At 40.2% G+C, this 26,618-nt stretch overlaps 1 protein-coding gene across 1 annotated transcript in view; it reads left to right on the forward strand.

Annotated features, from left to right (window-relative positions):
• CNTNAP2 (contactin associated protein 2) overlaps window positions 1-26,618 on the forward strand; it is a 1,903,897-nt gene that overhangs the window by 901,860 nt on the left and 975,419 nt on the right. Inside the window, exons 5-8 of the mRNA XM_066585040.1 lie at window positions 7,734-7,937; window positions 13,497-13,681; window positions 15,229-15,372; window positions 22,771-23,035. Of these exons, the coding sequence (XP_066441137.1) occupies window positions 7,734-7,937; window positions 13,497-13,681; window positions 15,229-15,372; window positions 22,771-23,035 (798 nt within the window). The remainder of the gene's footprint in view (window positions 1-7,733; window positions 7,938-13,496; window positions 13,682-15,228; window positions 15,373-22,770; window positions 23,036-26,618) is intronic.

A 26,618-nucleotide genomic window follows, 5' to 3' on the forward strand; every position in this document is an offset into this window, starting at 1 on the left:
TAGTACCATTTCAGAGTGCATATGACTTTTTAATCAGTCTTCATTACATTTTTTCTTAGAGATGGGGTTACAAAAAAAGCACAATTCTGACATTATGTATTTTTTTTCTGACAACGTTCACCGTGTGGGATAAATAATGCATTACTTTGATAGATCAGACTTTTATGAAATAAGCAGTACCAAATATGTTTTGAGGGTTATTCTTATTTGGATTTTGTTATTAAAGATATGACAAAAGATTTTTTTTTTACTTTTATTGCATTTTTTTAGTAATTAATAAAACTTTTTAAGGCCTCATGTCCACGGGGAAAATCAGGCCCGCTACGGATTCTACATGGAGAATCTGCAGCGGGTCCCTCCTGCCCCGCTGACATGAGCGCTGAAAATAGGAATTTAAAAGAATTTACCCATCCGGAGCGGACCGGGAAGGTCTTCTCTTCCTCACAGCCAGATCTTCATTTTCGGCCGGCGGATGAACTCGTCACGCCGGCAGCACGTCGCCGACGTGCCGCGCGCATGCGCCGGGCACATCCGCCGAGCCGAAGCAAGAAAGATCCGGCCGTGAGGAAGAGAAGACCTTCGCGGTCCGCTCCGGATGAGTAAATTCTTTTAAATTCCTATTTTAGGTCTCCCGCGCATCCGGACGGCTTCCATAGGCTTCAATAGAAGCCCGCGGGAGACCCGCACGAAAATGGAGCATGGTCCAGATTTTTTCATGCTCCATTTTTTTTAAAATCCCTTTTATTGACCATCCGCGGGTATTTATCTACCCGCGGGTGGTCAATGCATCCCTATGGGGTGCGGATCCGCACGCGGGAGAAGAGTTAAACTCCGCTGCGGATTTTAATTCTTCTTTTGCCCGTGGACATGAGGCCTAAAACTGTTTTTTTTTTTATTTTAATCCCCTTAGGGAATATGAGCTTGCAATGGTTTGATCTCTCCTGCAGTATGGTGTAATACTGTTGTATTACATTATACCTTGATCTGACAGGCAATCTACCACAGGCATGGCTTAATAGGCAATCTGCAATAGCTGCCTTGGGGGCTTTCAAATAGCCCCTGACTGCCATGGCAACCAAACACCATCTCACAATCTCATTGGGGTGTTCAGGAGCCCCGAATTCTGATCGGGGCATTTAAATGCTGCTGTCAGAATTGACAGCACCATTTAAAGGGTTAACAGCCATCAGCAGTTGCTGTGGGCGGGTGTCTGCTGTAAGAAACAGATAGCAGTCGCATTGTATGGATCAGATCTGCTCACAATCCCCCTCCATGCAAACCCCAAACCTCCATGACATAACTGTACGTCAGGGGCATTAAGGAGTTAAAGCATGTAGCTTTAAGGGGCTATCCTTGTGACTGTTCAATAGTATTGTACAGCTTCTGGTTATTGTTTCACCTCTTTTCAGATCCTTTAGACTATGATCACACGTGACATATAAGTTGCAGAAATTTCTGTAATTGTCCCAGTCATCTGAAATCCCGGTACATGTGGCAAACAACCCCATCAAGATGACTATTCAGTCACAGAAATGCCTGCAACAAATATGCTGTGTCTGAACATAACCTAAAAAAACTAAAACATAATGCACTACATATTGACATTTAACTGGCCCGTAGAGATGAGCGAGCACGCTCGTTTAAGGCAGATGCTTGAGAGAGCATTGGTCTTCTCAAGTAACTGATTACTCGTCCGAGCAAATGCTCTCCCCCCCCACTTCCCCCTGCCACCCACCGCCCCCCACATTTGCTTGGACGAGTAACACCTAGGACCCCAGGGCTGCACTGCCATAAGAAAATATGGTAATATAGCTTTGATTAAAAATTTAAAAATGGAGACAGATACTCTTCAAAGGAATTCTACAGGTGCAAAACAGGAAGATTAATAAAAATGCCTCTATTTTTTCTACAACTGTGTAATATACATCATATATTTATTGATTTGTTTGTTTAAACTGTGTATGAATGCAGATTGCTACATGGACTTACGTGTGTAAGCAAACATCCCAAACCGCCAAAACTTTGTTTGTCATGAAATAATTTATAAACTTTTAGCATCCAGTTAAGGCCGCATGCTCACGACCAGGTCGGATTCGGCTTACGGGATCCCGCAGAGAAATCTGACACTGTGCCCGTCTGGTGACGCTGAGTACCTGTCCAGATTCGTCTTATCTGTACTGCGGATGTGCCAGCCGGCGCAGTGGTGCACATGCGCAGTAGGCGATGACATGGATCCCACAACCTTTATGCAATGATGACTGCAGAAGGGCCGTGAGTAGGATGGCTTCCATTGACTTCAATAGAAGCCATCTGCACGGTATCCACCTATAAATAGAGCATGCTGCAACTTTTCCCACGTGAGCGGAAAATCACACTTGATTTCCGCTCATGGACAGGAAAAAATGCTTTTTCATAGCATACTATGGCATTTGGTATTTGCTGCGGATTCTGGAGGCGGATGCCCGCCCAGGATTCTGCAATGCAAATCCGGCATCTACAGGCGGCTAAACTAAGCTTTTTTTTACTTTAACTCATGGAGTGCTTTAAAGTACTTTTCTTATATATGGCAGGTCACGTACAGCTACAGTTTAGGCCAGTCTCACACAGGCATTTGGAAAAATGCTATTTTTTTACAGTGTTTCTGAACATCGTTTTTAAACGCATTTTTAACGCACCCCATCATTGTAATGGGTGACAGGGTGGGTTAAAAAGCGCTGAAACACACTAAAATAGTACAGATGGTGTTCAATTAGCGCAGTGTTTCTAAAACGTTCAGCTGAGAAGCCCCATTGAGGTCAATGGAGGCTCAGTACAGCGTTTTTAGCAGGCGGTTCAAACGTCCGCTAAAAGGCTGTAAAAACCGCCTGTGTGAGAGCGGCCTTACTGACAAATGGTAAAGGTTTACATACTGTTAGAAATAAATGAAGCTACGGGGCCAGTAAAGAATGCTTAGTTACCTAACTACATTATGGCCGTATGTCAAAAGCTAATCTAATAAATTACCAGAGACAAGATCTAGGAAAAGATGCTGCCATTGCAGTTAGACGATGCCGTATCTGTACTAATCAGTTGGAATATACAGAGAGATGTGTGTCAGCACTTTCATGCTATTTAATAGACTAAAGAGAAGACTCATTTTATCAGTTCTGCAATGGCATCAGCTTCTTTATACATCTTCTTCTAGCTAGAACAAACTCTTAAAGGTTTCTTCGTAAATAATAAACCTTCCACATGCTCCTCAGCGTTCATGTGTGTGTCCACATACTATTTCACTCCTAGAACCAGGTTTTGCTCTAGTTCTGCTATTCCTACTGCAAGTTACAACCATAGTAATCTGTAGACTATTAAAAACTGTATTTGGTCACCTGGTCACCAAACTAGCAGGCACATACATTTCTCTGCTCTTTCATCTCTCCTACCTGCTCTTTTTATGGCATTACATATTGTGCATATAAGGAAGATGGAACAATATCTCTACAGCGTCACGAATCAGAGGCAGCTCTCAGCTATTGAATGACAGCTGAGAGCTGCCTCTGATTGGTCCCTGCGCACAGCCAATCAGAGGCAGCACTCACTCACCCATTCATGAATTCATGAATGGGTGAGTGAGAACTGCCTCTGATTGGCTGAGGGCTGTGACCAATCAGAGGCAGCCCATTCAGCAGGCTGGGGTTTTTAAATCCCGGCCTGCTGAATAGTACAGAGAGCAGTTCAGGGAACTGCCGGACGGACGTGGCTGAACTCGGGCTGCAGAAAAAAGGTGAGTATACTTTTTATTTTTTATTTTTACACATTTGCAGGATGCTTTTAAGGGAAGGGCTTATATTTTAAGCCCTTCACCGAAAATTCATACAGCGCTTGCCGGCAGCCCATTGCTTTCAATGGAGCCAGCTGTATTGCCTGCTCCATTGAATTCAATGGGCGAACATCGTTCTCAGCTGTGGCAGAGGATAGCGGGCAGCGCTCCTTTGATTGGGCCCTTTCGCTGAAAACGCTGCTAGGGGCAGATTTTTCAGCGAATCGTCGGGCCGGTCACGCGATTTGCGAATGCGCATCTGTTATGCGATCCACAAATCGCGAGAAAAACCACCCATGTGACTGAGGCCTAAACCAGGGACTTGATCGCGTCTTTTCTTCATTCATGCGATTTTACAGTACGTGTGGACGACCGTAAAAATGGATACACTCATGTAAAGGAGCCTCAAGGAGAGCACTTAGAAAGTGTAAGGAGACATCTAGGGGGTGAATATGTCTCATCTCTGCCTTTTGTGCTTATTTGAATTCGTTTGCAAATCTGAGGCATTCCGTAATTGATAGCCTTATGTACCTTGTTAACTACTTCTGTAAAAGGTTTCTATTAATTCCAATGCAAGGTGCAGAGAACAGTTTAATAGTTCTAATAATCTGACATATAAGACCTGGATTTGCTAGATATAAAATATCTAGTATTAGATATAGTGTAACAGTGACTGCTGAATCACATCTTATAAGAAAGGCTTAATCAATAGCAATACTTTAATAGTTTCAGGTAAAACCCACAAGAATAAATCCTATTTCTTGTCTTGTGTCTTAATGCATGTAGTTAATGTCCAATGGATTTCTGTAGTTAGTAGTACATCATTTTTAACTTGAACTATTATTATACTGAAATCGTGAACATTAAAGGAGTATTCTCATCTTGGCCCATCATGGCCACGATGGGAATATTCCTTTGCAGTGACGTATTAAGAGGACCGTGGGCCCGGGACGGTTCACACAACTTGGACCTCCTTACACAAACAGCACCCCCCAGCCCCACCCCAGTAAGATTTTGTTTGGTAAAACATTAAATAAGCAATGACAGCAATAACCATTTGGTGTGTATTTTTCTGTAGACCTGTACTAGATTTAACCCATTCAGTTCTGCTGTTCAATACCCAAATCCATGTCAAAATCTGCACCAAACAGTACTGGTGCAGATTTTTCAGCTACAGAACATTTGCAGCAAATCCGCCACATGTGAATTTGCTCCCCATACCCCCAGAAAAAAAAAAAATTCTATATATTCTATAAGCCAGGCTTTATAATGTGGTAGGCTTAGATACAATAGCTCAGCTTTACGATACCTCCTTAACATAAGATACTATATAATACACTAAAATACCAGTTACACGCAAGAAGGGTACATTCCCACATAGCAGAAATTGGACTGGATATTCCACAGTGAAAAGTTTGTACCAAAATCCATGTCAATTCCACATTAAAGACCGTGCCAAAATCCGCATTGGTGCAGATCCGTGCCAAAATCCGCATTGGTGCAGATCAGCTGTGGTGCGGTTTGACATGGTCTTTGATGCAGAATTCCGGCAGTGGAAAATCTGCACTAAGTTTCACTATTTGTGAACGTACCCTAATAGTCCTTACCGCACAGTAACTTCCAGTGATCACGGGTGATGTCATCTATGTTTGGAGTAATCTGTATTTGGATTTTTTCTCTCTGAGCCCAGATCCACCACTGAGATTTTTTCCAGACTTGGCTCACCTCTGTACTCTCTCCATATCTTGCTGCTGCAACCCCTAATCAATTAGTAGTTGGTCCTCCAGTGTGTCCCAATTTGTAATAAGATTGTCAGTGGCCTTAATTAGTATTGGGGTCCTCTCTGTGCCGCAAAACAGTATAGAGGTGTGATATTAAAAATCTAGTAATGACACACACTTCCGATTTATATGGAACACAAAAATAGTATGGATATGTCCAACTTCTTTCATTGATTATAACCCACCAACAAGATGCATTAAAGGGGTTGTCCCGCGCCGAAACGTTTTTTGTTTTTTTTTGCAAGGCCCCTCGTTCAGCGCAGGACAAACCCAAGGGATGTGTTGAAATTTTAAAAAAAATTTTACTTACCCGAATCCCCTCTCTGCAACTTCTTCCTTCTTTTCCTCCAAGATCGCCGCCGGGATCTTCACCCACGATGCACCGCGGGTCTTCTCCCATGGTGCACCGTGGGCTCTGTGCGGTCCATTGCCGATTCCAGCCTCCTGATTGGCTGAAATCGGCACACGTGACAGGGCGAAGCTACGCGATGACACGTAGAAGGGGTGGAGCCAGAACGCCGCTTGTGCCCGGACCGACCAGAAGGGAGAAGACCCTTCTGCACAAGCGCATCTAATCGGGCGATTAGACGCTGAAATTAGACGGCACCATGGAGACGGGGGCGCCAGCGCAGGGAAGGTGAGTATATAACTTCTGTATGGCTCATATTTAATGCAAGATGTATATTACAAAGTGCATTAATATGGCCATACAGAAGTGTATAACCCCACTTGCTTTCGCAGGACAACCCCTTTAAGGATTAAATCTCTTCCTTAATTATGCTAGAGGGCACGCAGCTTCAGTGGTGAATTAGTGGCTTAGCAATGCTCCAGTGTAAAGGAAGAGCAGTTCTGTAGAAAGTGATTTTCCCCAGAATGCGTCTTTCTTGCTAGGTTATAATCAATAAAAGGTGAGGTTGGACTTATCCATCCTTTTTTTGTGTTTTATGTATATCGGAAGTCTGCGCCATTACTAGATTTTAACTATAACTATCACACTTCTGTTGACTCATAACACCCTCCCCCAGAGGATGTAATGTGTTTCTTGGTTTGGCAGCAGTTCCATAATTATTTATATCTCCACCATTTGTCCATCCATTTGGGACATGTGCTCCTCATCTCGAGGGGTAGCTCCACCTATTTCTTGCACTTTCTCCAAAATAGTATAGGGGCACTCTGTGGTCCATGATAGAGAGCTCCAGCTGGAGGGAGAGGATAGGCTTAAATTACTACACAGCCTTCCCTTCTGTATCTGCATGGGAGCTCACAAGCACACAGCAGGACATCATCACTCCTTTTCCCAGCACTTTCTCTACTCCAAGTACTGTAGCTGTGAGGGTGTGGTGGTAATGGTGATGATGTCCTTGCTGTGTGCTTGTAAGCTCCCATGCAGGGATGGAAGGGAAGGCTATGGGTGTAGATGTGTGGTAAGGGTTTTAACCCCTTTTTCTTCCGGTGACCACAGATATAAGCACAGGTCATAATAGGAGCGGATAGGATGGCCATGGATCCCCCTGAAGCCTTGAGCCCATGGCGGCCCCCCCTATCACCCCTATTATAATCATTGCTCCTTTGTACACCACTGCCTAGTTGGCTGGGAGTGCAGAAGCAGCATTCCAGTGCCACACTGCTTCCATAACTCCCATAAAAGTGAGAGGGAGCAAGCCAAAGTATGCTGTTTCCATAACTCCCAAATACTGCAGGGATGGAGTCAGAGGAGGTGAGTTCTGGAGTTGGGTGGGAGTCCCAGTAGTGCGGCCCACATCTGTAAGATGTTTATAGCATATTCTGTGGATTTGCCATAAACATCCAGCAAGGAAATACTCCTTTAAATTGTATGTAACCCAGGGGGCAAATACCATATCTATAAGGGATACTTACATTGTCCTCAACTTCTTCTTATGTAAGTGTACTGCTCAAATAAATAGCATCAAAGTACCCTCAAGGTTGTGATCAGATGATGTGCCACAGCCTTGGGGGTACTTTGATGTAATTTATTTGTGTAGGAGATACTTGGCTTAGGAACATTTAGGAACACTGAAGTAATGATTTCTCTTCATTGGGCTTCATGGTTTCTGATTCCTTATTATAAAATAATTCCTAAACTTAATATATTAACCTGTACATTACTAACCTTTTTTTTCTCTGTGTTTCCACAGGGGCAGATGTGATCAATTTTGATGGTAACACTGTGCTATCCTATCAGTTCAAGGACCGGAAGATGGCAACTGAAAAGGATGTCATCTCACTGAAATTCAAAAGCTCCTCAAGTGAAGGTGTTCTCTTTCATGGTGAAGGACAACAAGGAGACTATATCACATTGGAGCTGAAGAAATCAATACTGGTTTTGCAATTAAACCTAGGTAATCGGTTTAGAACAAATTTACTTTAAATATACATAATCACTATAGGATTAATTTTTGACTTATTTCAGTCATTGCATATGTTCAAAGGAAAACCCAAGTAAATGTAAAAACTATATTCTATCGGTAAAGTTTTCTTATAATGTTTTGGTGAAAAAACTTTGAAAAATTTGGTGCAACGAGATGAATGACATATTAGTAAAGCCGGTGCACCATTTTTTTCTAATGCATATGATATACTGTTTAAAAGTCCATGTCCTGACAAGCATGACTTATGGATCATATTTTTCAGCACTGTTCTACTATCAGAAGGAAGTTCTAGGTCTGATTTGGCTTTTTTATGGCATGTCGCATACATTATCAATGGGTGCGTCATCTTGATAAATCTGGGGAAGAGATTGCACATTAGTCAAGTGTATTTCTATTGACTTCCACTAAAGAGCATAATGTGTTATTTTATTCATACAGTAGTATTGAAAAATGTAGTCATCAATAGAGATGAGCGAGCATCGCTCTTCTTGAGTAACTGTATTCTTGTCTGAGCAGGCTCAGGGCGGCGTTGGGGGTGATCGGGGGGAGGAGAGAGAGAGATCTCTCTCACTTCCCCCCCCCCCCCCCCCGCGCTACCCCACGCTCATCCCGCCGCCCCCCAAGCCTGCTCGGACAAGAAGGCAGTTGCTCGAGAAGAGCGATGCTCGCTCGAGTAACTGCCTTATCAGAGCATGCTCGCTCATCTCTAGTCATCAACCAAAATCAGGCTAATGATAGCCTATTGATTCCTTAGTCATATACCTCTTGAGAAGTTCCAGAATGTAGAGGCAAATCGTGATGTGACTCTAGTCGTAGTTACAATGGTAGCATTTCATTTCTATATAATACCATGGATGCAAAGACTATTTCAATTGTACTGATTTGGCTTTTTAAAATTAACAAAAAACGTCTTGTTTTTAAATTAATTTGCTGGTGTTTTGGTGCTTCAACTGTTAAAGAGGTTTTTCTTATATACTGCAGAGCAATGGAAATATTCTTTTTAAACTCAGAAATAAAATCACGTGAGCTGGAATTTGACTAAACGTGCATTTCTATTTGGCATGTCAACTATAATTTTCCATTTCACTCTCAAACAATCTATTCTTATAATGAAAGCACAGGTGACATATCATTCCCTTGACATCTGTGACAATATGGTTATTTAATGCTATTTACCGGTGTAGTAAAGACATTACATCTTGATAATCATAGTGTAGAAATGTCCAAAAACATTTACATTTCAATCCAATTACAGAAATGTACAAAAATCTTTTCAGCTCTTATTGACATATCTCAATCTGTATAAAAAAAAAATTTTTCAGCTGATTATGCCCTAATCTAAAAATAATGAACACTTTTTTCTGCCCAGATATATTTTTCCATTTCATATTATTTGAAAAATGTTAATATACAGTTATGTCTTCCCTTGACTTGGCCCTTAACGCGACCTATCCAAAAATCTGAGATGAGAGGAAAAACCTGTATGTCCGATGGATCTCAGACAGATGCCAACCATCAGCCAGCTGTCACTCTAGGCTCCCATATTTTATAAAAGTATATTATTAACATAGTCATGAGAAAAACTAAGAACACCCTATTTGATTTCTATGGTTTTACATATCACAACCAGCTTATACCAACTTTCAGACATATTGGAGAGGTGATGTCTTAGACCTGATTGTCAGCCATGGGACCTGGGCACCTTGCAATCCTTGAGTCAACCATGAACTCCCCTATATACCAAAGTATTTTTGAATCAAATATGAGGCCATTTATCCGAAAGCTAACATTCGGCAGAAACTGGGTCATGCAACAGAACAATGATCCCAATCACACCAGCAAATGTTTCCATCAGAATGTCTAAAAAAAAAAAAAGGATCGAGGTGTTGCAATTCCCAGTCAAAGTCAAGACCTCAACCCAACTGAAATGCTGCAGACACATCTGTATACCATTTGGTAAAACATAACAATTATTACCATTATCATTGCCATATTACTACTGACCTATTCTCATGACAAATCTAATGAAAAATACATGGTATAATACATTCTAATTAAAAATTTTCTGTTCTGAAATGTATTATTGAGTCCCTACCCAATTATTGCCATTGTGCTCTAGTAAGCTCAATTCGGTTTACTTTATAAGTCTCTATAGACAGAATTTAAAAAATAATAATAATGTAAACTTTTGGACTTTAAAGATATTCATTGAAAAAGTTAATTCCTTTTTTTGATGACCACTTTTTGCCTGAGCACTTAGGCACAAGGTGGTTCTCTCCAGGCTTTAAACTAAGAAAATGTCTAGAAATTCAATCACCTGAGTATTCATTAGCCCATAGCAATAGTGGTGACATGCATTAGCAGGTGCTCACACATAGTACAAAAGCAAGTGAGGGATCACAAAATACTACGTGGGAGAGAATGATGGGTTGTAGTAATAATTGTCTGTTAAGGGGCATTCCATCTGAAGCAATAGATACAATTATTGAAAAGATTGCTATTGCCACGTTCACTGTACTTATGTGTGCTGGCATGGAGCTTAGAAATTTATGGTATGTGAAACAAGGTTAAGAATTTAGGAAAACATAAAAGTTTGTTAAAAGATGTAGTAAACCATGATAATCCATCAATGAGTAAGTGTGGTACTGTGATATACAGTTAAACTATATATTGCAGACAAAGTGTAAAATAAGCCATTGTATAGAATGTCTAGGCAATTTATAAAATGTCAAAAATGGGACGTCAAGATATGAAGTGATGAATATTTCATACATTTCCTACGCATTCTATGCAATGTGAAAAGGCAAATTGGCAAAGTATAAAATACTCCAACCTTTCCCCTACACTAAAAGATATTATTCTACCTGTTACACTATCAATCAACCATCATCTTCCGATGTCCTGCACGCAACCATCCTCCTCCTCCAAGTTGTACTACTACAATATGAACTCAGTCACCACTAACAAGCCAGCTTAGGTCCCTGCAGGCTGCATGCAAAGCTGAATAGGTCTGGGTTTCTGACTGTCAGTGTGACGCTGCTACATGGTGTCTGGATGGGTCCTATTTGACTCTCCTCAATCATTATTTCCTGACCACCACTGATTTGAATAAACAGGTCTGGGTCCTTGTCTGTCAGTGTGACACTGCCGCATGGTGTTAGGAACGGTCCTCTTCAGCTCCCCTCACTCAGTTCCTCAACTGGCCACCACTGCTTCAAAATCCAACTTATTTAGTCGGAGAGAGACAGAAGAGGATTGAGTCACCACCACTGTCCGGAGATGTAGGCACTCTGTGTCACGGTCTACTACTGCTGCTACTTCACCTCACATCACAGGCCTGAGGTGGACAGTAACATTTTGTTCACTCTCCAAGAAAAATCCATTGCTCTACAGTCTGCAACCGCAACCTTTAGGCTCCTTCCTGCCAGTGACATTTTAATTGCTATGTGGCAAGGCAGAAATGTCTGGGCAAGAATCATGGCATGTGAGTCAGTAGTGTCCAGGCATGTTGTCATGCAACGGTGATTTTACAATGAACTGTCCAACAAATTGCAATTACTTTTTGCTCGAAAAACTTTGTTTTATATATATATATATATATATATATATATATATATATATATATATATATACACATATATATATATACACATATATATATATATATATATACACATATATATATATTGAGGAAAACCTGTTTCAGTCTTCCAGCAAGACGATCTTAAAGGGGTTGTCTTGAGGAAGCAGTGAATTTTTTTTTTGCCCAGTCCCCCTTATTAAGCATACATTACTAAGCCCCCCTGTAAATGACTTTTCTAGCTGGTTTGTACTTACAGTTCCAGCGTTTCAGCAACTTATAAAAATTTTCCCAAGATGGCCGCCGGCTTTTTTCCCGTCGCTTTCTGTAGCCCGACGTGCGCGCTACCGAGACGCTACCAGCTGTGTTTCCCTGACAACCAGACGCCCCGCAGCCGCCGACCGGACCCCTGGATTGAACGCGGCCGACCACGGCACACAGTCACCCACCGCCAGGCAGCAGGTAACCGGCGCTAGACCCCTGACAACAGACGAAGGCCCCCCCGGCCCAGCGGAAGCCCCCCCCCCCCCCCCCCCGGCCCAGCGGCAGGCCCCCCCTGCCCATCACTTACCTGGGCGGCAGGACGGCGGGACAGCTGGGCGGCTTCTCTGGGCGGCTGGGCGGCTCAAGTTTCTGCACCTTCCTCTAAGAGAGGATGGTACAGAATGGCCGCTCCAGCGCGCTCCCGAGAAGTGACAGCTCGTCTGCGCATGCGCAGAAGAGCTGTAGCGGCTAGCAGGCTGAAGCGGCTCGTGCTGAGAGCAGAAGACCGGACTGCGCAAGCGCGTCTAAAAAAGCAAGCTGCCAGCGAATTTAGACGGCACCATGGAGACGAGGACGCTAGCAACGGAGCAGGTAAGTGGAATAACTTCTGTATGGCTCATATTTAATGCACGATGTATATTACAAAGTGCATTAATATGGCCATACAGAAGTGTATAACCCCACTTGATTTCGCGAGACAACCCCTTTAAATGTACTTCTAAAGCTTTCAGGGGGCGAATGAACATTAAGGTTCTATGTTTTTGCCTGAATTATTGTTTGTTACAGTAAAAATACTTGTATGTTTAAAATGGTCAGCCTGTTGTGTAAATAAAATAGTACAGCCCCCCTCCCCCCCCAAAAAAATTTAATTTTAACTCTAGCTTGTAATGCAACAAAACAGGAAAAATGTGTGTGTTAATACTTTTGCAAGGCTATAAATTCTATCTATCTATCTCATATCTATCTATCTATCTATCTATCTATCTCATATCTATCTATCTATCTCATATCTATCTATCTATCTATCTCATATCTATCTATCTATCTATCTATCTCATATCTATCTATCTATCTATCTATCTATCTCATATCTATCTATCTATCTATCTATCTATCTCATATCTATCTATCTATCTCATATCTATCTATCTATCTATCTCATATCTATCTATCTATCTCATATCTATCTATCTATCTCATATCTATCTATCTATCTATCTCATATCTATCTATCTATCTCATATCTATCTATCTATCTATCTCATATCTATCTATCTATCTATCTATCTATCTATCTATCTATCTATCTATCTATCTATCTATCTATCTATCTCATATCTATCTATCTATCTCATATCTATCTATCTATCTATCTCATATCTATCTATCTCATATCTATCTATCTCATATCTATCTATCTCATATCTATCTATCTCATATCTATCTATCTATCTATCTATCTATCTATCTATCTATCTATCTATCTATCTATCTATCTATCTCATATCTATCTATCTATCTCATATCTATCTATCTATCTCATATCTATCTATCTATCTATCTATCTATCTATCTATCTATCTATCTATCTATCTATCTCATATCTATCTCATGTCTACACTGAAAGTATTATATTCCCTTCTTGTATGTGGTCAGTATAATAATCTTCTTCTTTCCTACATTAGGGAGTAACCAGTATGGAAATATTTATGGCCATACCACCGTGACTACAGGAAGTCTTCTAGATGACCATCATTGGCACTCGGTTATAATAGACCGCCACAAAAAGCATATTAACCTTACACTTGACAACCATGTACAGCATTTTAAAACTAATGGAGAATTTGTTAAACTGGATCTGGATTTTGAGGTAAGAGGAATGAAGGAATTTTTTCTACTTTGTAGGAGTTAAAGGTTTCATGTTTGTAAAGACTATGGGCCTCATTTATCAAAACTGTCTAGAAGAAATACTGCCTTTGTTGCTCATAGCAACCAATCTCAGCACAACTTTTTTGAAACTCCTGTGATAAAAGAAAAGCTGCGCCGTGATTGGTTGCTGTGGGCAACAAAGACAGCTTTACAGTTTTGCTTTTAGACAATTTCGATAAGTAAGGTCCTATATTTCTATCTTAATTGCATTGTTTATTATTTGTGTATACAGCATATAATAGTTCTTTATGCTATAGAAAATGTAAAGGGGCTCTCTGCTTTAGGCAATCCTTACTTGTTAGAATGTTCCCTTGACAGTAAGCTTATTGCAAGGTTTTACACTACTGGGACCATTTGTGTTCTGCTCAAATCTGTGTGGAAACCTGACAGTAAGTATTCAGTTTCCCTATGGTGTCACCACAATGGAAACAAAGCATTACACAATGCCCAATAGAGTCAAAGGGTCGACTGTGTAATTCAAGACAGAATAAGTTCTCGAGACCAATAGATGCTCTTCATAACCACACTCCACTTTGGCCAAGATATAAGGAAACACCTCTACTAACTCAGAATTACCTAGTAGGGCATATGAAAATAGGTTTTCTGGGCTGGAGAATCTCTTTCTCTATGGTATATTTGTGATTCCACACATGTATTTTCTGATCATTTATAGTAAGGAAATAATTGTATGCTTGACTTCTACTTGTAGATTGGACCTCAAAGTATAGACACTGGCCTGGAATGTATCTGTTTTAAACAAACTGGAGTTCAATCTGGCTGAAAAAATAGCAGTGCTAAAATGTGTTATTTGTGTGATGTTTACAAGCTTCCTTTTTTCATATTGATGGCAAATACTGAGATCTATATGGCGATTCCATAATTTCAACACCATGGTATTTTGGAACTCTAGCCTTAAGGCCCATGCAAAGATAATCTTTCAAATGACTGAAAGATTTTGGGATCTATTTGGATAAAGTGTTAATGGCCATTAGTGGCCATTAACACTTTATCATCTTCATTTACATGTAGGAACTGATTGCAGAGCCCAGTGTGTGATTGATCACACGCCCAGCTGTGCACACAGCTGCATTGTCCTGCTTGCAGTGGACAGCATATTATGTTATCAGCCGCCTCCCGTGGAGATAACAGCGTGCAGTCTACTGAGAAATAAATGTTTTTGCTTTACTTCTCAGTAGATGAATGATGGATTTTAAGTTCACCTTAAAATCATCGTTCAAACCAAAGCTGCACTATACCTGCATTTACATGTAACGATTCTTGCTCATTTTCAGTCATTTGAATGAATTTTGGGTGGCAATCATTATGTGTAAATGGGCCTTTAATGAAACTTTGTAGGATCTATTTTTCTGCATATTAATAAATACAGTCATGATAGCTGGTGCGTTATTTTTACATGGAAATACAAATAAACATATTTTATGTAAGCAAACGAACAAGTGTAGTAAGACTCGATGATTTCCATTTCAGTTAACCTTCGGAGGTATGCCTTTGTCTGGAAAACCAAGCTCAAGCAATAGAAGAAATTTCAAGGGTTGTATGGAAAGCATTAAGTACAATTCACTAAATATCACTGACCTTGCCAGAAGGAAGAAGATGAATTCCTATAATGTGGTATGTTGGGTACATGTGTCTTTGTCCTGAGTATGTGCAGTTGCAATACAGGACCATTACATAACATTGTACAGCTGCTCTTGTTTTATTGCTTTTGGATGAATGTCCTGTAGCTTTTGCTATACATGTATGTAGAGAGTATCATGAGTCTGAATTACTGTCATTGTTTCTCACAGGCAGCTATATAAAGATATTCATTTTAACATCCTTTAGAAATCTTCCTGTTGACAAAAATTAACATACTGCTGCTATTTTGTATATTTATATTAACCCCTTAACAACCAGAGCATTTTCGTCCAAAAGGATCAGACACTTTTTAGGCATTTTACCCATGTGGTGGTTTTACACCGCTATTTTTTTCAGCTACCAAAATTATTTTTGCTGCAATTTTTCTCCCATGACATACGGGGCTTTTTTTTATACCTATCTTTTTCAAGTTTTTTTTTTACCCTTTTTACGTTTTTTAAGAATGAAAAAGCCAAGATTTTTTTTTACATTTACAGTTGCTTATTTTTAAAATTAGTATATTTGTGCTAAATTTGTTTTTTTAATGGGAATAAAAGATAGAGAAGGCTATGGCTAAGGTCATAATAAGCCTTTTTCCTCTAAATTGTGGCACACATGATACTCCGAGTCTGGAGAAGAGAGGCATTGCCAGCCATGAAAGTTTGAGTGATGGTCAAGACTCCTAGTCTTGGGCAAGGTATATTTTGAAGTGCTGGGCACTAGACTTACATTCTGATAGTGAGGGACGTTGTATGTGTTAGTTAGTGACCAGATGGACCAGAATTGGTTTTTGGGATTGTAATCATTGCTTCAACATTGTGAGAAGCAAGAGGAAAAATGTTTGTTGAGGCTAATTTGTATGAAATCCCTCTATGTAAAGCTCTTCATTCACCAACCATATTTTCTAAAAGATTGCAATCCTGTGAGTTAAAGGGACATAGTCATCACCTTTAAGCCCCATAAAGTAAGTTATGAGTCTTAAAAGATGAGGGAACGGGGAGTCCATGGAGGCATATTTCATACTAACCGAGTATCTCGTTCCAGCTCTGTGTCCCTGTGAAGTCAGTGCATGCCAACAACTTGACTCTCTCTTTATGTGTACCTTCCAGAGAGATAAATGGGAGATTCGCGCACAGAAAGAGTCAAGCTTTTGGTGTGCTGACTTTGTGGGGACACCGTGCTGAAACAGGGATGCTCTGTGAATATGAAATATGCCTTGCCAGACTCCCTGTTCCTTCACCTTTCAGACCCACAACTTAGTGATAGTGATGACTATGTCCCTGTAAGTTCCCCTAACTTACGTTAGTACATAGAGATTCAAACGAGCCCAAGCAAGCCGGTTGAAACATTGTGCTGTTACATGCAAAGGTGAATAAATCACTTGAATTTGACTACAATTCTAAGTGTTTTAAGTTGGGATTATGAACTGAGGGGTCCACAATTGGAGTCTGTGATCTCTGGCACTCCAATACAAAATAATTCACACTGTACTATTGTCTTTGGGATATCTCAAGTCTAAATTCAGTTTTATTTCTGGATTTCTTTTACCAGAAAGCAGTGAATTATGGGAGCTCAGATAATAATTTTATTGTTAGAGCGGAGCTATTAGGTCACATATTTGACAGCTGAATGGAGCTAAATGAACATCCAGAAGTATTGTGAAAGCAGTCATGTGTGTGATTAGAGAAATATATATTAAATACTTCGAAGCTGGTTAAAAATGTGCAAATGTATCCAACCATTTATATCTATTTAGGATGCTACTGCCAACTTGTGCAGGCGCAGCAACTGATCTATCATGAAAGGGTCTGACCCCCACGAGTTTGACTTTTATATCAGTTTCAGTTGATCTGCTTAAAGGTCTTTCATAGAATTCATAAAGCTTTTTAGCAGTTGTAGCTCTGTTTATGAATTGAGCTTATTAGTAAAATAGTATTCAGTACTATCCAAAGTGCTCCCTTCTGATGTCAGCAAGCAGACAGAATTGTATCATTCGAAGGGTCTTCCCACTTAAAACACTGGTGGCATATGCCATCAATGTCCAAGCAATGAGGTGCAACCACAGGAAAATCTTGTGTCTCCTTGACACCTTTTGGCTCTGTTCAACTTTTTTCAAAGTCCTCATAGTTGGGCGTTGACAAAGATGGGCTAGCCATATGGAGCCTTAACCCCTTCCCGCTGCAGGGCGTAGGTTTACGTCCTGGCAGCCTGGTACTTCCCGCAACAGGACGTAAACTTACGTCCTGGAGATATAGTTCGGGATCATATGTGATCCCGCGCTCCCGCAGCGGGAGTCGGCTGTCAGTCACAGCCGGCGTCCCTCTGCAACAGCGGGGGGGGGGGGCATCGGAGATGTGCCCCCCGCTGTTAACCCCTTCCCTGCTGCGATCTAAGTAGATCGCGGCAGGGAAGGAGTTCACAGAGGGAGCGGAACTCACAATGTCATCGCGAGAGCCCGGCCTGTCACCATGGCAACAGGATGCCAGACACTGGTGTCCTGTATTGTCTATGCCTGTGATCGCTGTATAAGCGATAAGGCATGGCAGAGCAGTAGCTCTGCCATGCCTTATGACAGCGATCATCAGGGCAGTGGTCAAAGTCCCTCAGAGGGACACAAACAGTGTAAAAAAAACAAAGATTAAAAAAATGAATTTAAAAAAATGTAAAAAAAGAGTAAAAAAAACATTTTTTTATGCTTTTTCTCAGATTAGCATAAAAAAAGGTAAAAAAAAAATAAAGCCCCACATATTTGATATTGTCACGTCCATAACGACGCGTACAATAAGTTGCACATGCCTTTGACTGTGCACCGAAAAAAACACTAAAGAAAACGCTAAAAAACTGAGGCAAAATGCTAATTTTTAGCATTTTGCCTCACTAAAAACGCAATAAAAGTGATCAAAAAAGCCGTATGTACCCCAAAATAGTACCAGTAAAAACTACAGCTCGTTTCGCAAAAAATAAGCCCTCATAGAGCTCCGTACATCGAAAAATAAAAAAGTTACAGGACTTTGAATGCAGCGATTTAGAATAGAAAAAAGATTTCCAAAAAAAAGGGGTTTTATTGCAGAAAAGTGGGAAAACCTTAAAAAAAATGTAAGAATTTTGGTATCATTGTAACCGTACCGGTCCGCAGAAAAAATGGAATGTCTCATTTATGCTGCATGATTAACGCTGTAAAAAAAAACAATCCATGGCAGGATTGATGCGTTTTCTCTCCCTGCTATCATAAAAAAAAAAAGTTTTACAATATAGTCTATGTACCCAAAAGTGACACCAATAAAAACTACAGTTCGCCACGCAAAAAACAAGCCCTCACACGGCCGTGTCGACGGAAAAATAAAAAAGTTATGACTTTTGATAAACGGAGAAGAAAATCCGCCAAAAATTGTTGCATCCTTAAGCCCAAAATAGGCCGTGTCATGAAGGGGTTAAAAGCAGAATGGAGTCAACAGTATGAGAAGGCTTTTTTAAAGATTTGTTACTTGAGGCAGAAAAAGAACAACAAACAGCATTCTAAATGGGACAAGGGGAAAAAAAACCAACAGGGATAAGCATTCAACTCGTGTGCCGGTGATGTCCTGAAATAGGACACACCACCACACCTAAGATTACTGTAGTAGCTCAGAGTCGGGCACTACAAAACTGAAAGTGTTTACTTGTACTTAAAATTTGTGTATGTGTCTTTAGATTGATTGATGCATTGCTCATTATTTATTCTTCTAGACAACCTGCAGCTGGCCTGATTGGCTGTCAGGAGTCTTACTCTGATTGGGCATTTCACCACCCAGCAACAAGTCTGTAACTGGTGGAAGAAATCCAGTTAGAGCAAATTTCCAGTGTGCGTAAGTTGCCAGTTGAGTAGAGGAGGGTTGGATTTTAGCTGTCAAGGAGAGTGGAAGAAAGGGCAGGAGTAGGAGAGGAAAATCTTATTGTGCAGCAAGAAGGCCGAAGGGTGTGAGTGCTAGAGAAATAAAAGAGAGGACAAAGAGATAGTAAAGAGAAAGTAATATTTATCTAGAAAGAAAGAAATTGAAGAAAAGAGAGATTGTCAGTCAAAGAAAGACATAATTTAAAAGGAGAGGCCCTCAGAGAAAACAACAGATATAGAGCATATAAGAGTACAGACGTGATTTCTATAGTTGTACAACAAAGAGTTTACGTCAAGAAATGTATGGACTGTGAGGATGTACCTCAGGAGATGTGAATTTATTAACAACTGCTCTCAAGGGAAAATAAACCGTTATTTTGGTTTACCGTTCAATCCCGACTCCTGGAGTTCCTCCTTGCTACTTCGACATCAGCACTAAAGAGTACCACACCAATACCATCCTCCTGGGGAAATGGACAGTTCCCTAACTTTTATTTTATTTTATCCACTTTATTTTTGCCCCAGGGCCAGTTGGGGGCCGGTGAAAGGGCTGTTGTCACGAAAAATTGATTTGTTACCATCATAACCTGCCTGCCTGACGGGTAGCATCATATTAAGATAGTACCGCTAAACAAGAGAGCGACCTTTATTAGCATATGTCTGATCCTGCGGCCCTCAGCCTCCAAGCTGGCCCACAGTGGGTCACGATATTAGTTTTAATAATAGTCAAGATGGTCATAAAATAAATAGGACCCCTCTTCCAAAATGAACATCCGAAGGAATGCGCATCAACAATCATCAGAGGACCACCAGGCCTTGAACCACAGTATAAAAAAAAACTTAAAGGACCAACGCTCAGGGCAACAATCCAAATTGTATTTATATTCCCGGAATAAATTCAATGTGACTTACTTCCAGTGAGAGTCTACCAATTTCTGCTCCCTGCAGCCTCCATACTTCAATGGAAAGAGTGCCACATCTAAACGCAGCCACCTTTCTATAGAAGTATATGGAGAATGCAACAGAGGAATTTGTGAATGGGTAACCGGTAATATTTGCATGTAACTGCACAGTGGGACCTCAAAATGAATTTTACTGATGGGCCCTGGGCAAACCAGTCTGACACTGGGCATACTACACTAACGGCACAGCGGCATCATGCCAGTTATTTTAACATTTGCTGCATTTGTACCTACACATTGTTGCAGGCTGAGTGCACGCATCATAACTCTGGTATTCCCTAATTGTAGGCTTCCTTCAGTACGATTTGGCACCCTTCACCTCTGCTAAAATAGTTCAGGAATGGTTTGAGAAACATAATAAAGTGTTGAAGATGATGATTTGGCCTTCACATTTTTCAGATCTCAATCCGAATCAGCATCTGTGGAATATGCCGGCAAAAAAGGCCGATGTATAGAGGCTGATCCTCACTACTTACAAGACTCAGAAGATCTACTGCTAACAACTTACTGCTAGATAACATAGGACACCTTCAGAGGTCTTCTGGAGTCCATGGCTGATGTACAAAGAAATAAAGTAGAACAGAATATTGGACCTAAAGCTAACAGGGCATTAAAAAGTGGAGAGTCTATTCTTTTAATTACTGAGCAGAAACTATAGTATTTCAAAATTCTTAAAGACTATCAATGAAAGTATTGATCAATGGAACAATATTTCTAATATAAATTATGGATATAGATTCCTACCAAAAGTAATTGGACACCTAAGCAAGAATCAAATGTCATATTTATTTCCATATTAATATTTGTGGTATTAACATATGGGAATTATTCCATTTCTCAACTTTCTGAAGACAATACTTCTTGCACCACTGCAGACAGGCCAATGCATCTTTTTTGAGGGTCCACAGCAAATGTTTTCAGGGTGAATGGAGGGAAATACCAGCTGAAGTATATCAGACATTAGTAGAACAGATGCCACAGAGAGTACCCAATGTAATTAGGGCCAAAAGAAGCCCCACTAAGTATTAACATATGTAAATAAATACTACTTTTGATTCTTGCTCAGGTGTCAAATTACTTTGGTAGGATAGTGTATGCTAGTCATATAATATGTTAGGTAAAAAAAGACCTATGTTAATCTAGTTCAGCCTGTTATCACCCCAATTATGATATTGATGAAGGCAAAAAACATAATGAGGTAGAAGGCAATTTTCCTCACTTAAGGGGGAAAAATTCTTCCTGACTCCAATCTGGCAATCAGAATAATGCCCAGAAAACGGGCCCTTCTGAAGTAATCAGTGACTGTAACATGTAATATTGTTGCACTCAAGGCCCCTCTTGTACTCTTTTAGTGAGTTTGCCATCACAGCGTCCTCAGGCAAGGAGTTGCATAGTATCACTGCTCTTACAGTAAAGAAACCCCTTTTATGTTTGTATAGAAACCTTCTTTTTTCTAGAAGTAGAGGAATGATAAATCTGTTGAATTTTAAGACTATCTTGTCTTAGTGTAGACTGGCATGGATTTATTTTGGGGTCCACGGCGTAATCAATAGGAATGTTTGCACCCTTCCAGATTTATGTTCAGAGATTGTGCGCACAATGTAAGAGATCACACGGAGACAAGACTGTCAGTGTAGAAAGTCTTCCTGACTCTGTTTATTAGTAGGTGTATAGCTTCTCATATAGCATGATGAGTTAATTGCCCTTTATGGGCAGCAGGAAGCAATACGTGGTTGGGAATGAAAGCATGGGATTGGGTGGTCTAAACATGGTCTTTTTACATCCGGTCCTGCGTGGGTTGCTGTCATCATGGATGTCCGACATCATGTGGTTTCAGATAAAAATCAGCGCCATTTTTTGGAGTTCGATGGATGGGTCAGGGGCGGGAATGAGCAATGTGTCGTCAATTGACGCCTGAGGGTTATGTGCGGGTAAAGAATGTGCCCTGAGGTTATGAGCGCGTGTTTCTATCAAGCTGCATATTCTGATAACGGTTAGCAGAACAGGATGTGCCACACATTCCATTCTACTGGCTCAGATAGTGAAATAGTCATTTACCTTGCATGGATATATATATGTATATCCTCCACAAAACAACCTAATAATTAGCTGAGTTTACATGAAAAATTGCGCCAAAATAGTGGTGCTATTCGCAGCAATGTGGGGTAATTTTTAGTGCTACTTAGGCCCCACACCTTTTTTGGATAAGTCAAAAAAACTCTTTGAAAGCATCTAAAACCATATGATAAATGTGGTGTAAACGTGTAAGACAGGTTTTTGGGGTAATTTGTGGCAGAAAACTGTTTTGACTAGTAGATAATCCCCCATGTGTCTGTGCTCTATCCGTCTCCTGGAGCTCAGCAGATCTCACACACAAGCCCGCAGCCTCTTGTTGGTTGTTATGCAGCAACAATTAAACCTACAGATATAAACACCGTTTATTGATTTCTTTTTAAAGGATTTAGAGAATGATGATATGTTTTCTTGATCTTATATATGTCTTATACATGTTTTGCTGTTTTCTTATTTTACACTCCTATTTGTTTTTTTTATTACTAGGACCATTTAAGTTTTACCTGTGTTGAGTCACATGCAGTTCCCGTCTTCTTCAATGCTACAAGCTACTTGGAAGTCTATGGACGAGAAGCTGAAGATGTATTATCTGTCAGTTTTCACTTCCGCACTTGGAATTCAAATGGTCTCCTGCTTTTCACCACTTTTTCAGATGAAGTTGGAAGTGTTGAAATAGACTTAACAGAAGGCAAAGTTTTTGTGCACGTAAACATAACCAAATCCAAGAAAAATCGCATTGACATTTCTTCAGGTAAGAGTTTACAATTCATATCCAGCACTGTTTTCTAAATTCAACATACATATGAAATCCTGCTAATGACTTTGAGATTTGTGGCTCAATTAGGTTAGATTTACACTTTCCCCAGATAACCAGTCTTCTAACCACTAGAGGCTATGCATACGAAACAAATAACTTACATCGATCACTTACTAAAATTTTAAACAATATTTAGTTGTTTACAAAATTATTGTGAAAACTCTATCTGTAGTTTACAATATAATTCTCCACTGCTGAGATATTTGCTCTTCTCTCTGCTAGCTTTTGTTAGTTTATGACCTGCATCTGCTAGAGATCGGTTATCGGGCATGTCCTTTCTTAATCCTTCCTTTGGCTTGACATATCCCGAGATGTGTGACACGTGATGACCAGGTTGGAGATGTATATGCTATGTTTGTTTATCTTTGGTCTCCCATTGTTTGTGATGTGTATTACAGTCGGTCAAGGGTTTTGCTAGCATGTCTTGATATGTCGAATACTTAATGAAATCTGTGATACATCTGTAGATATCAGGAAATATTTCGCTATATAAATGAAAGACGAGCTCATGGTATAACCTGTTACCATCACCAATAGCATCATGAACAGCCATAGGGGATGTTTACATTTAGTTTTTTTGTTGCATTTAGCATATATGCCTAGAGAGCTCTCAATGAAAACTCTAAGCTTCATTAGTCATATGGAGGCAAAAGAAGGTCCCTTTGGCCTCTGTCTGGCCAGTATACAATAGTATAAAGCTGTAAAGGTATGGAATAACATAGAGTTACATTTAAAAGATACCATATTAGCCGGTGGGTCATGGACACTTTTGTTTTAACTTTGTTTTTTTAATAACTTTCCATGATAGATCCATTAAACTAACACTATTTATAAGCTACAGATGATGATCCATTAAACATATGCCCAACAGTGGCTTCCATCATCCCTGGTCTAAATGGCATCTGTTTAATGGATCCATTATACAAAAACACTCTGAATCCGATCCTTTATTAGGTTATGAGAGATGAATGTCACTGTTAGACATCTGTCACATGCTCTGTTTAATGCATTTATCAGGAGCTTTTCCAGGTATATACACTATACCTTTGGAAATATGAAATCTAAATGTCTTCTAAAGCTATCTTTGTATGGTTAAGTGGTGCTAAGGGGCTTTAAGATCAGTTCTCAAAGCCACTGGTTTGGATGTTATTTTGATAATTCTGACATTAAATTGCAGCCACATTATCAATGTGTTAAGTGGAGCTTAAGAGGCAAAGATAAGGTGGGGCAAAACATATTTGTAAGAACTTAGATAAGTAGGATTGCATTAGGTTGACTATTGACCTATTTCCGTGCTAACATCCATCTGAACCCATTCCAATCCGCTGTCTGACCTCTGAAGACATTATGATTTAAGGCTGTACAGCTCTCATGTTGGAAGACATCCGTCGGGGTTCTCTTACTGTATATTGCCAGCCTCTCTTCTGTTGGAGCCTATCCAATGTGTCACCTAATGCAGTACTGGCTTTATCCAGCAGATAGCGCCGTTGTATAAAGGCAGAAAAAGAGTAAGCCCCCTAGGAAAACCAGGATACAAATTGGATTAGAAAGGGGTAATGTCTTAGTATTTAGCCACTTTAATTCGGGGTTGTTGTATTCTTCTTTTGTCTATGATTAAGTACTTAAACGGGAGCATCTTCAGTTTTGAAAGGGCTAGAAAAATAGGAAGTCCGTAATAGGTTTGTCACAGGAGAGTCTTAATGCGAAGGCAAAATTAGGCTTTCTTCCATTTGGTACAAAAATTGAGTTTAGATCCCTTGCTCTAAAGTTCATAATTGGATTTTTTCCCCTCCTTACTGTAAGTCTGCAATCAAAATAGTATGTACCCCAATCTTATTAAAACTTTATTACTAGATCTTGCTGTTGGTGCCTCACAGTCCAGCATTTGTGGCTCATGCCTCAGCAGCCTCCCTTTCCATCTAGGTAAAGCCTTGTGTTAATCAGAGCATGACTGTCGCAGGAAATAGAATGTGTAACAGGAAACTATTCTCAAGTTAAAATACATATTTGTATTTTTTTAAGCTAACAAGAAGAATTATGCAACGCAGGAAAGTTTTAAAAAGTGAAACAAGCCCTATATATTTAAATTCCAGCATTATTAGTGTATTGCTTCCTGAACAGTACTGAATAGTTGTTTGCTGAATGCAATATTTCAAATTAAATATATTCAAATGAGTTAACTCGGAACAGAGCTGTCTCATGAGATCTACAAAGTTTTGTTGTGCAAATTAGAAAGGTAGCTTTGCAGTTATATTTTACTCAGATGACACAATTTTATGGGCCTTTAGCTTTTTTTCATGCAATTTTCTTTTTTTTTCCCAAATCAGAAATTGAATTCCTTTGCCTTGAGCTTTTTTCCTCATCTTAGTTAACATTTCATTGTTAATCCTGAGGCTCAAGGCCCTGTCTTTCTATATGTCCTGTCAACTGCAAGGGTATTAGAATTGTGAGATATGGATATCTTTTTGTCACATAAATCTGCATCAAATAAATCTATCTAGTGCCACAAGGCAGCTTTGAGCCCTTGGGAATCCTTTGTGAGTGTCATATTGTCATAAGCAAATCAGTTCACATATATATCATACCTTAGGTGAAGGTAAAGTCCCACAGGAGTAACATTAATATTTAATAAAAGTCTAAAAAGTGTTGCAGAGAAGAACCTGTTTTAATTGCAATATTTTATTGTGTGTTTCCTATCTATGTGGGGAAGATTCATCAGTATTGAATTTGATAGCTAGAGCTTTAAAATGTGTATTTCCTCACGCCCAAAAACTAGAAGTGTTGAATGCTAATATTTTAGAAAATTCAACAAACTTACATGATTATGATATATGTAATTGATATGATCAGAATTGCTCCCTGAAGGGCTTAGTCACACGGGCGCATCGGTACCCGTGTTACTGCAGGGAGAGGACAGCCGCACTTCAGGACGGACGTCTCTCTGCAGCGCCGGGAGAAAGAACATGTGACCGGCTTCATTGCCGGTCATGTGTTCTTTCTTCAGCACTGCGGGGAGTCGTCTGTCTTGAAGTACGGCCGTCTACTTTCTGCAGTAAGGGCTCAGTCACACGGGCGCATCGGTGCCCGTGTACGGGTGCCGATGCGCCCGTGTGACTAAGCCCTAAGGATGTATTCTCATCATGGATATGCCATGAAGATCTGATAGATGTGGGTACTAACTATGGTAATGTCGTTCTGCCCCCCTTGACCTATGGGTTCCTATAGAAGTGTTCACATAAAAGAATGTTAGATGTGCTAAATTTGCCCACCTAATAAAGATAGGACATGCGACTGCAGGTCGCATATAAGATCTGTTGTGTGCGCATAGACTCCTGTGAGAGCTGGAAAGCACGCATCCCAGACTGCAGATCATGTGAATGGGCTACTTCAGGTAGCTGGAATTAACCAGTTCACGTGATCTTTAGTGCAGTATAGCCGTGATCTTTTTTATGTGGCTATACTGCCTGCCCACAGCACTCATGTGAACGAGCCCTAAGAGTCGTGTATGACCACACCC

The sequence above is a fragment of the Eleutherodactylus coqui genome, chromosome 12, assembly GCF_035609145.1.
Source record: "Eleutherodactylus coqui strain aEleCoq1 chromosome 12, aEleCoq1.hap1, whole genome shotgun sequence".
NCBI classification, from domain to species: Eukaryota; Metazoa; Chordata; class Amphibia; order Anura; family Eleutherodactylidae; genus Eleutherodactylus; species Eleutherodactylus coqui.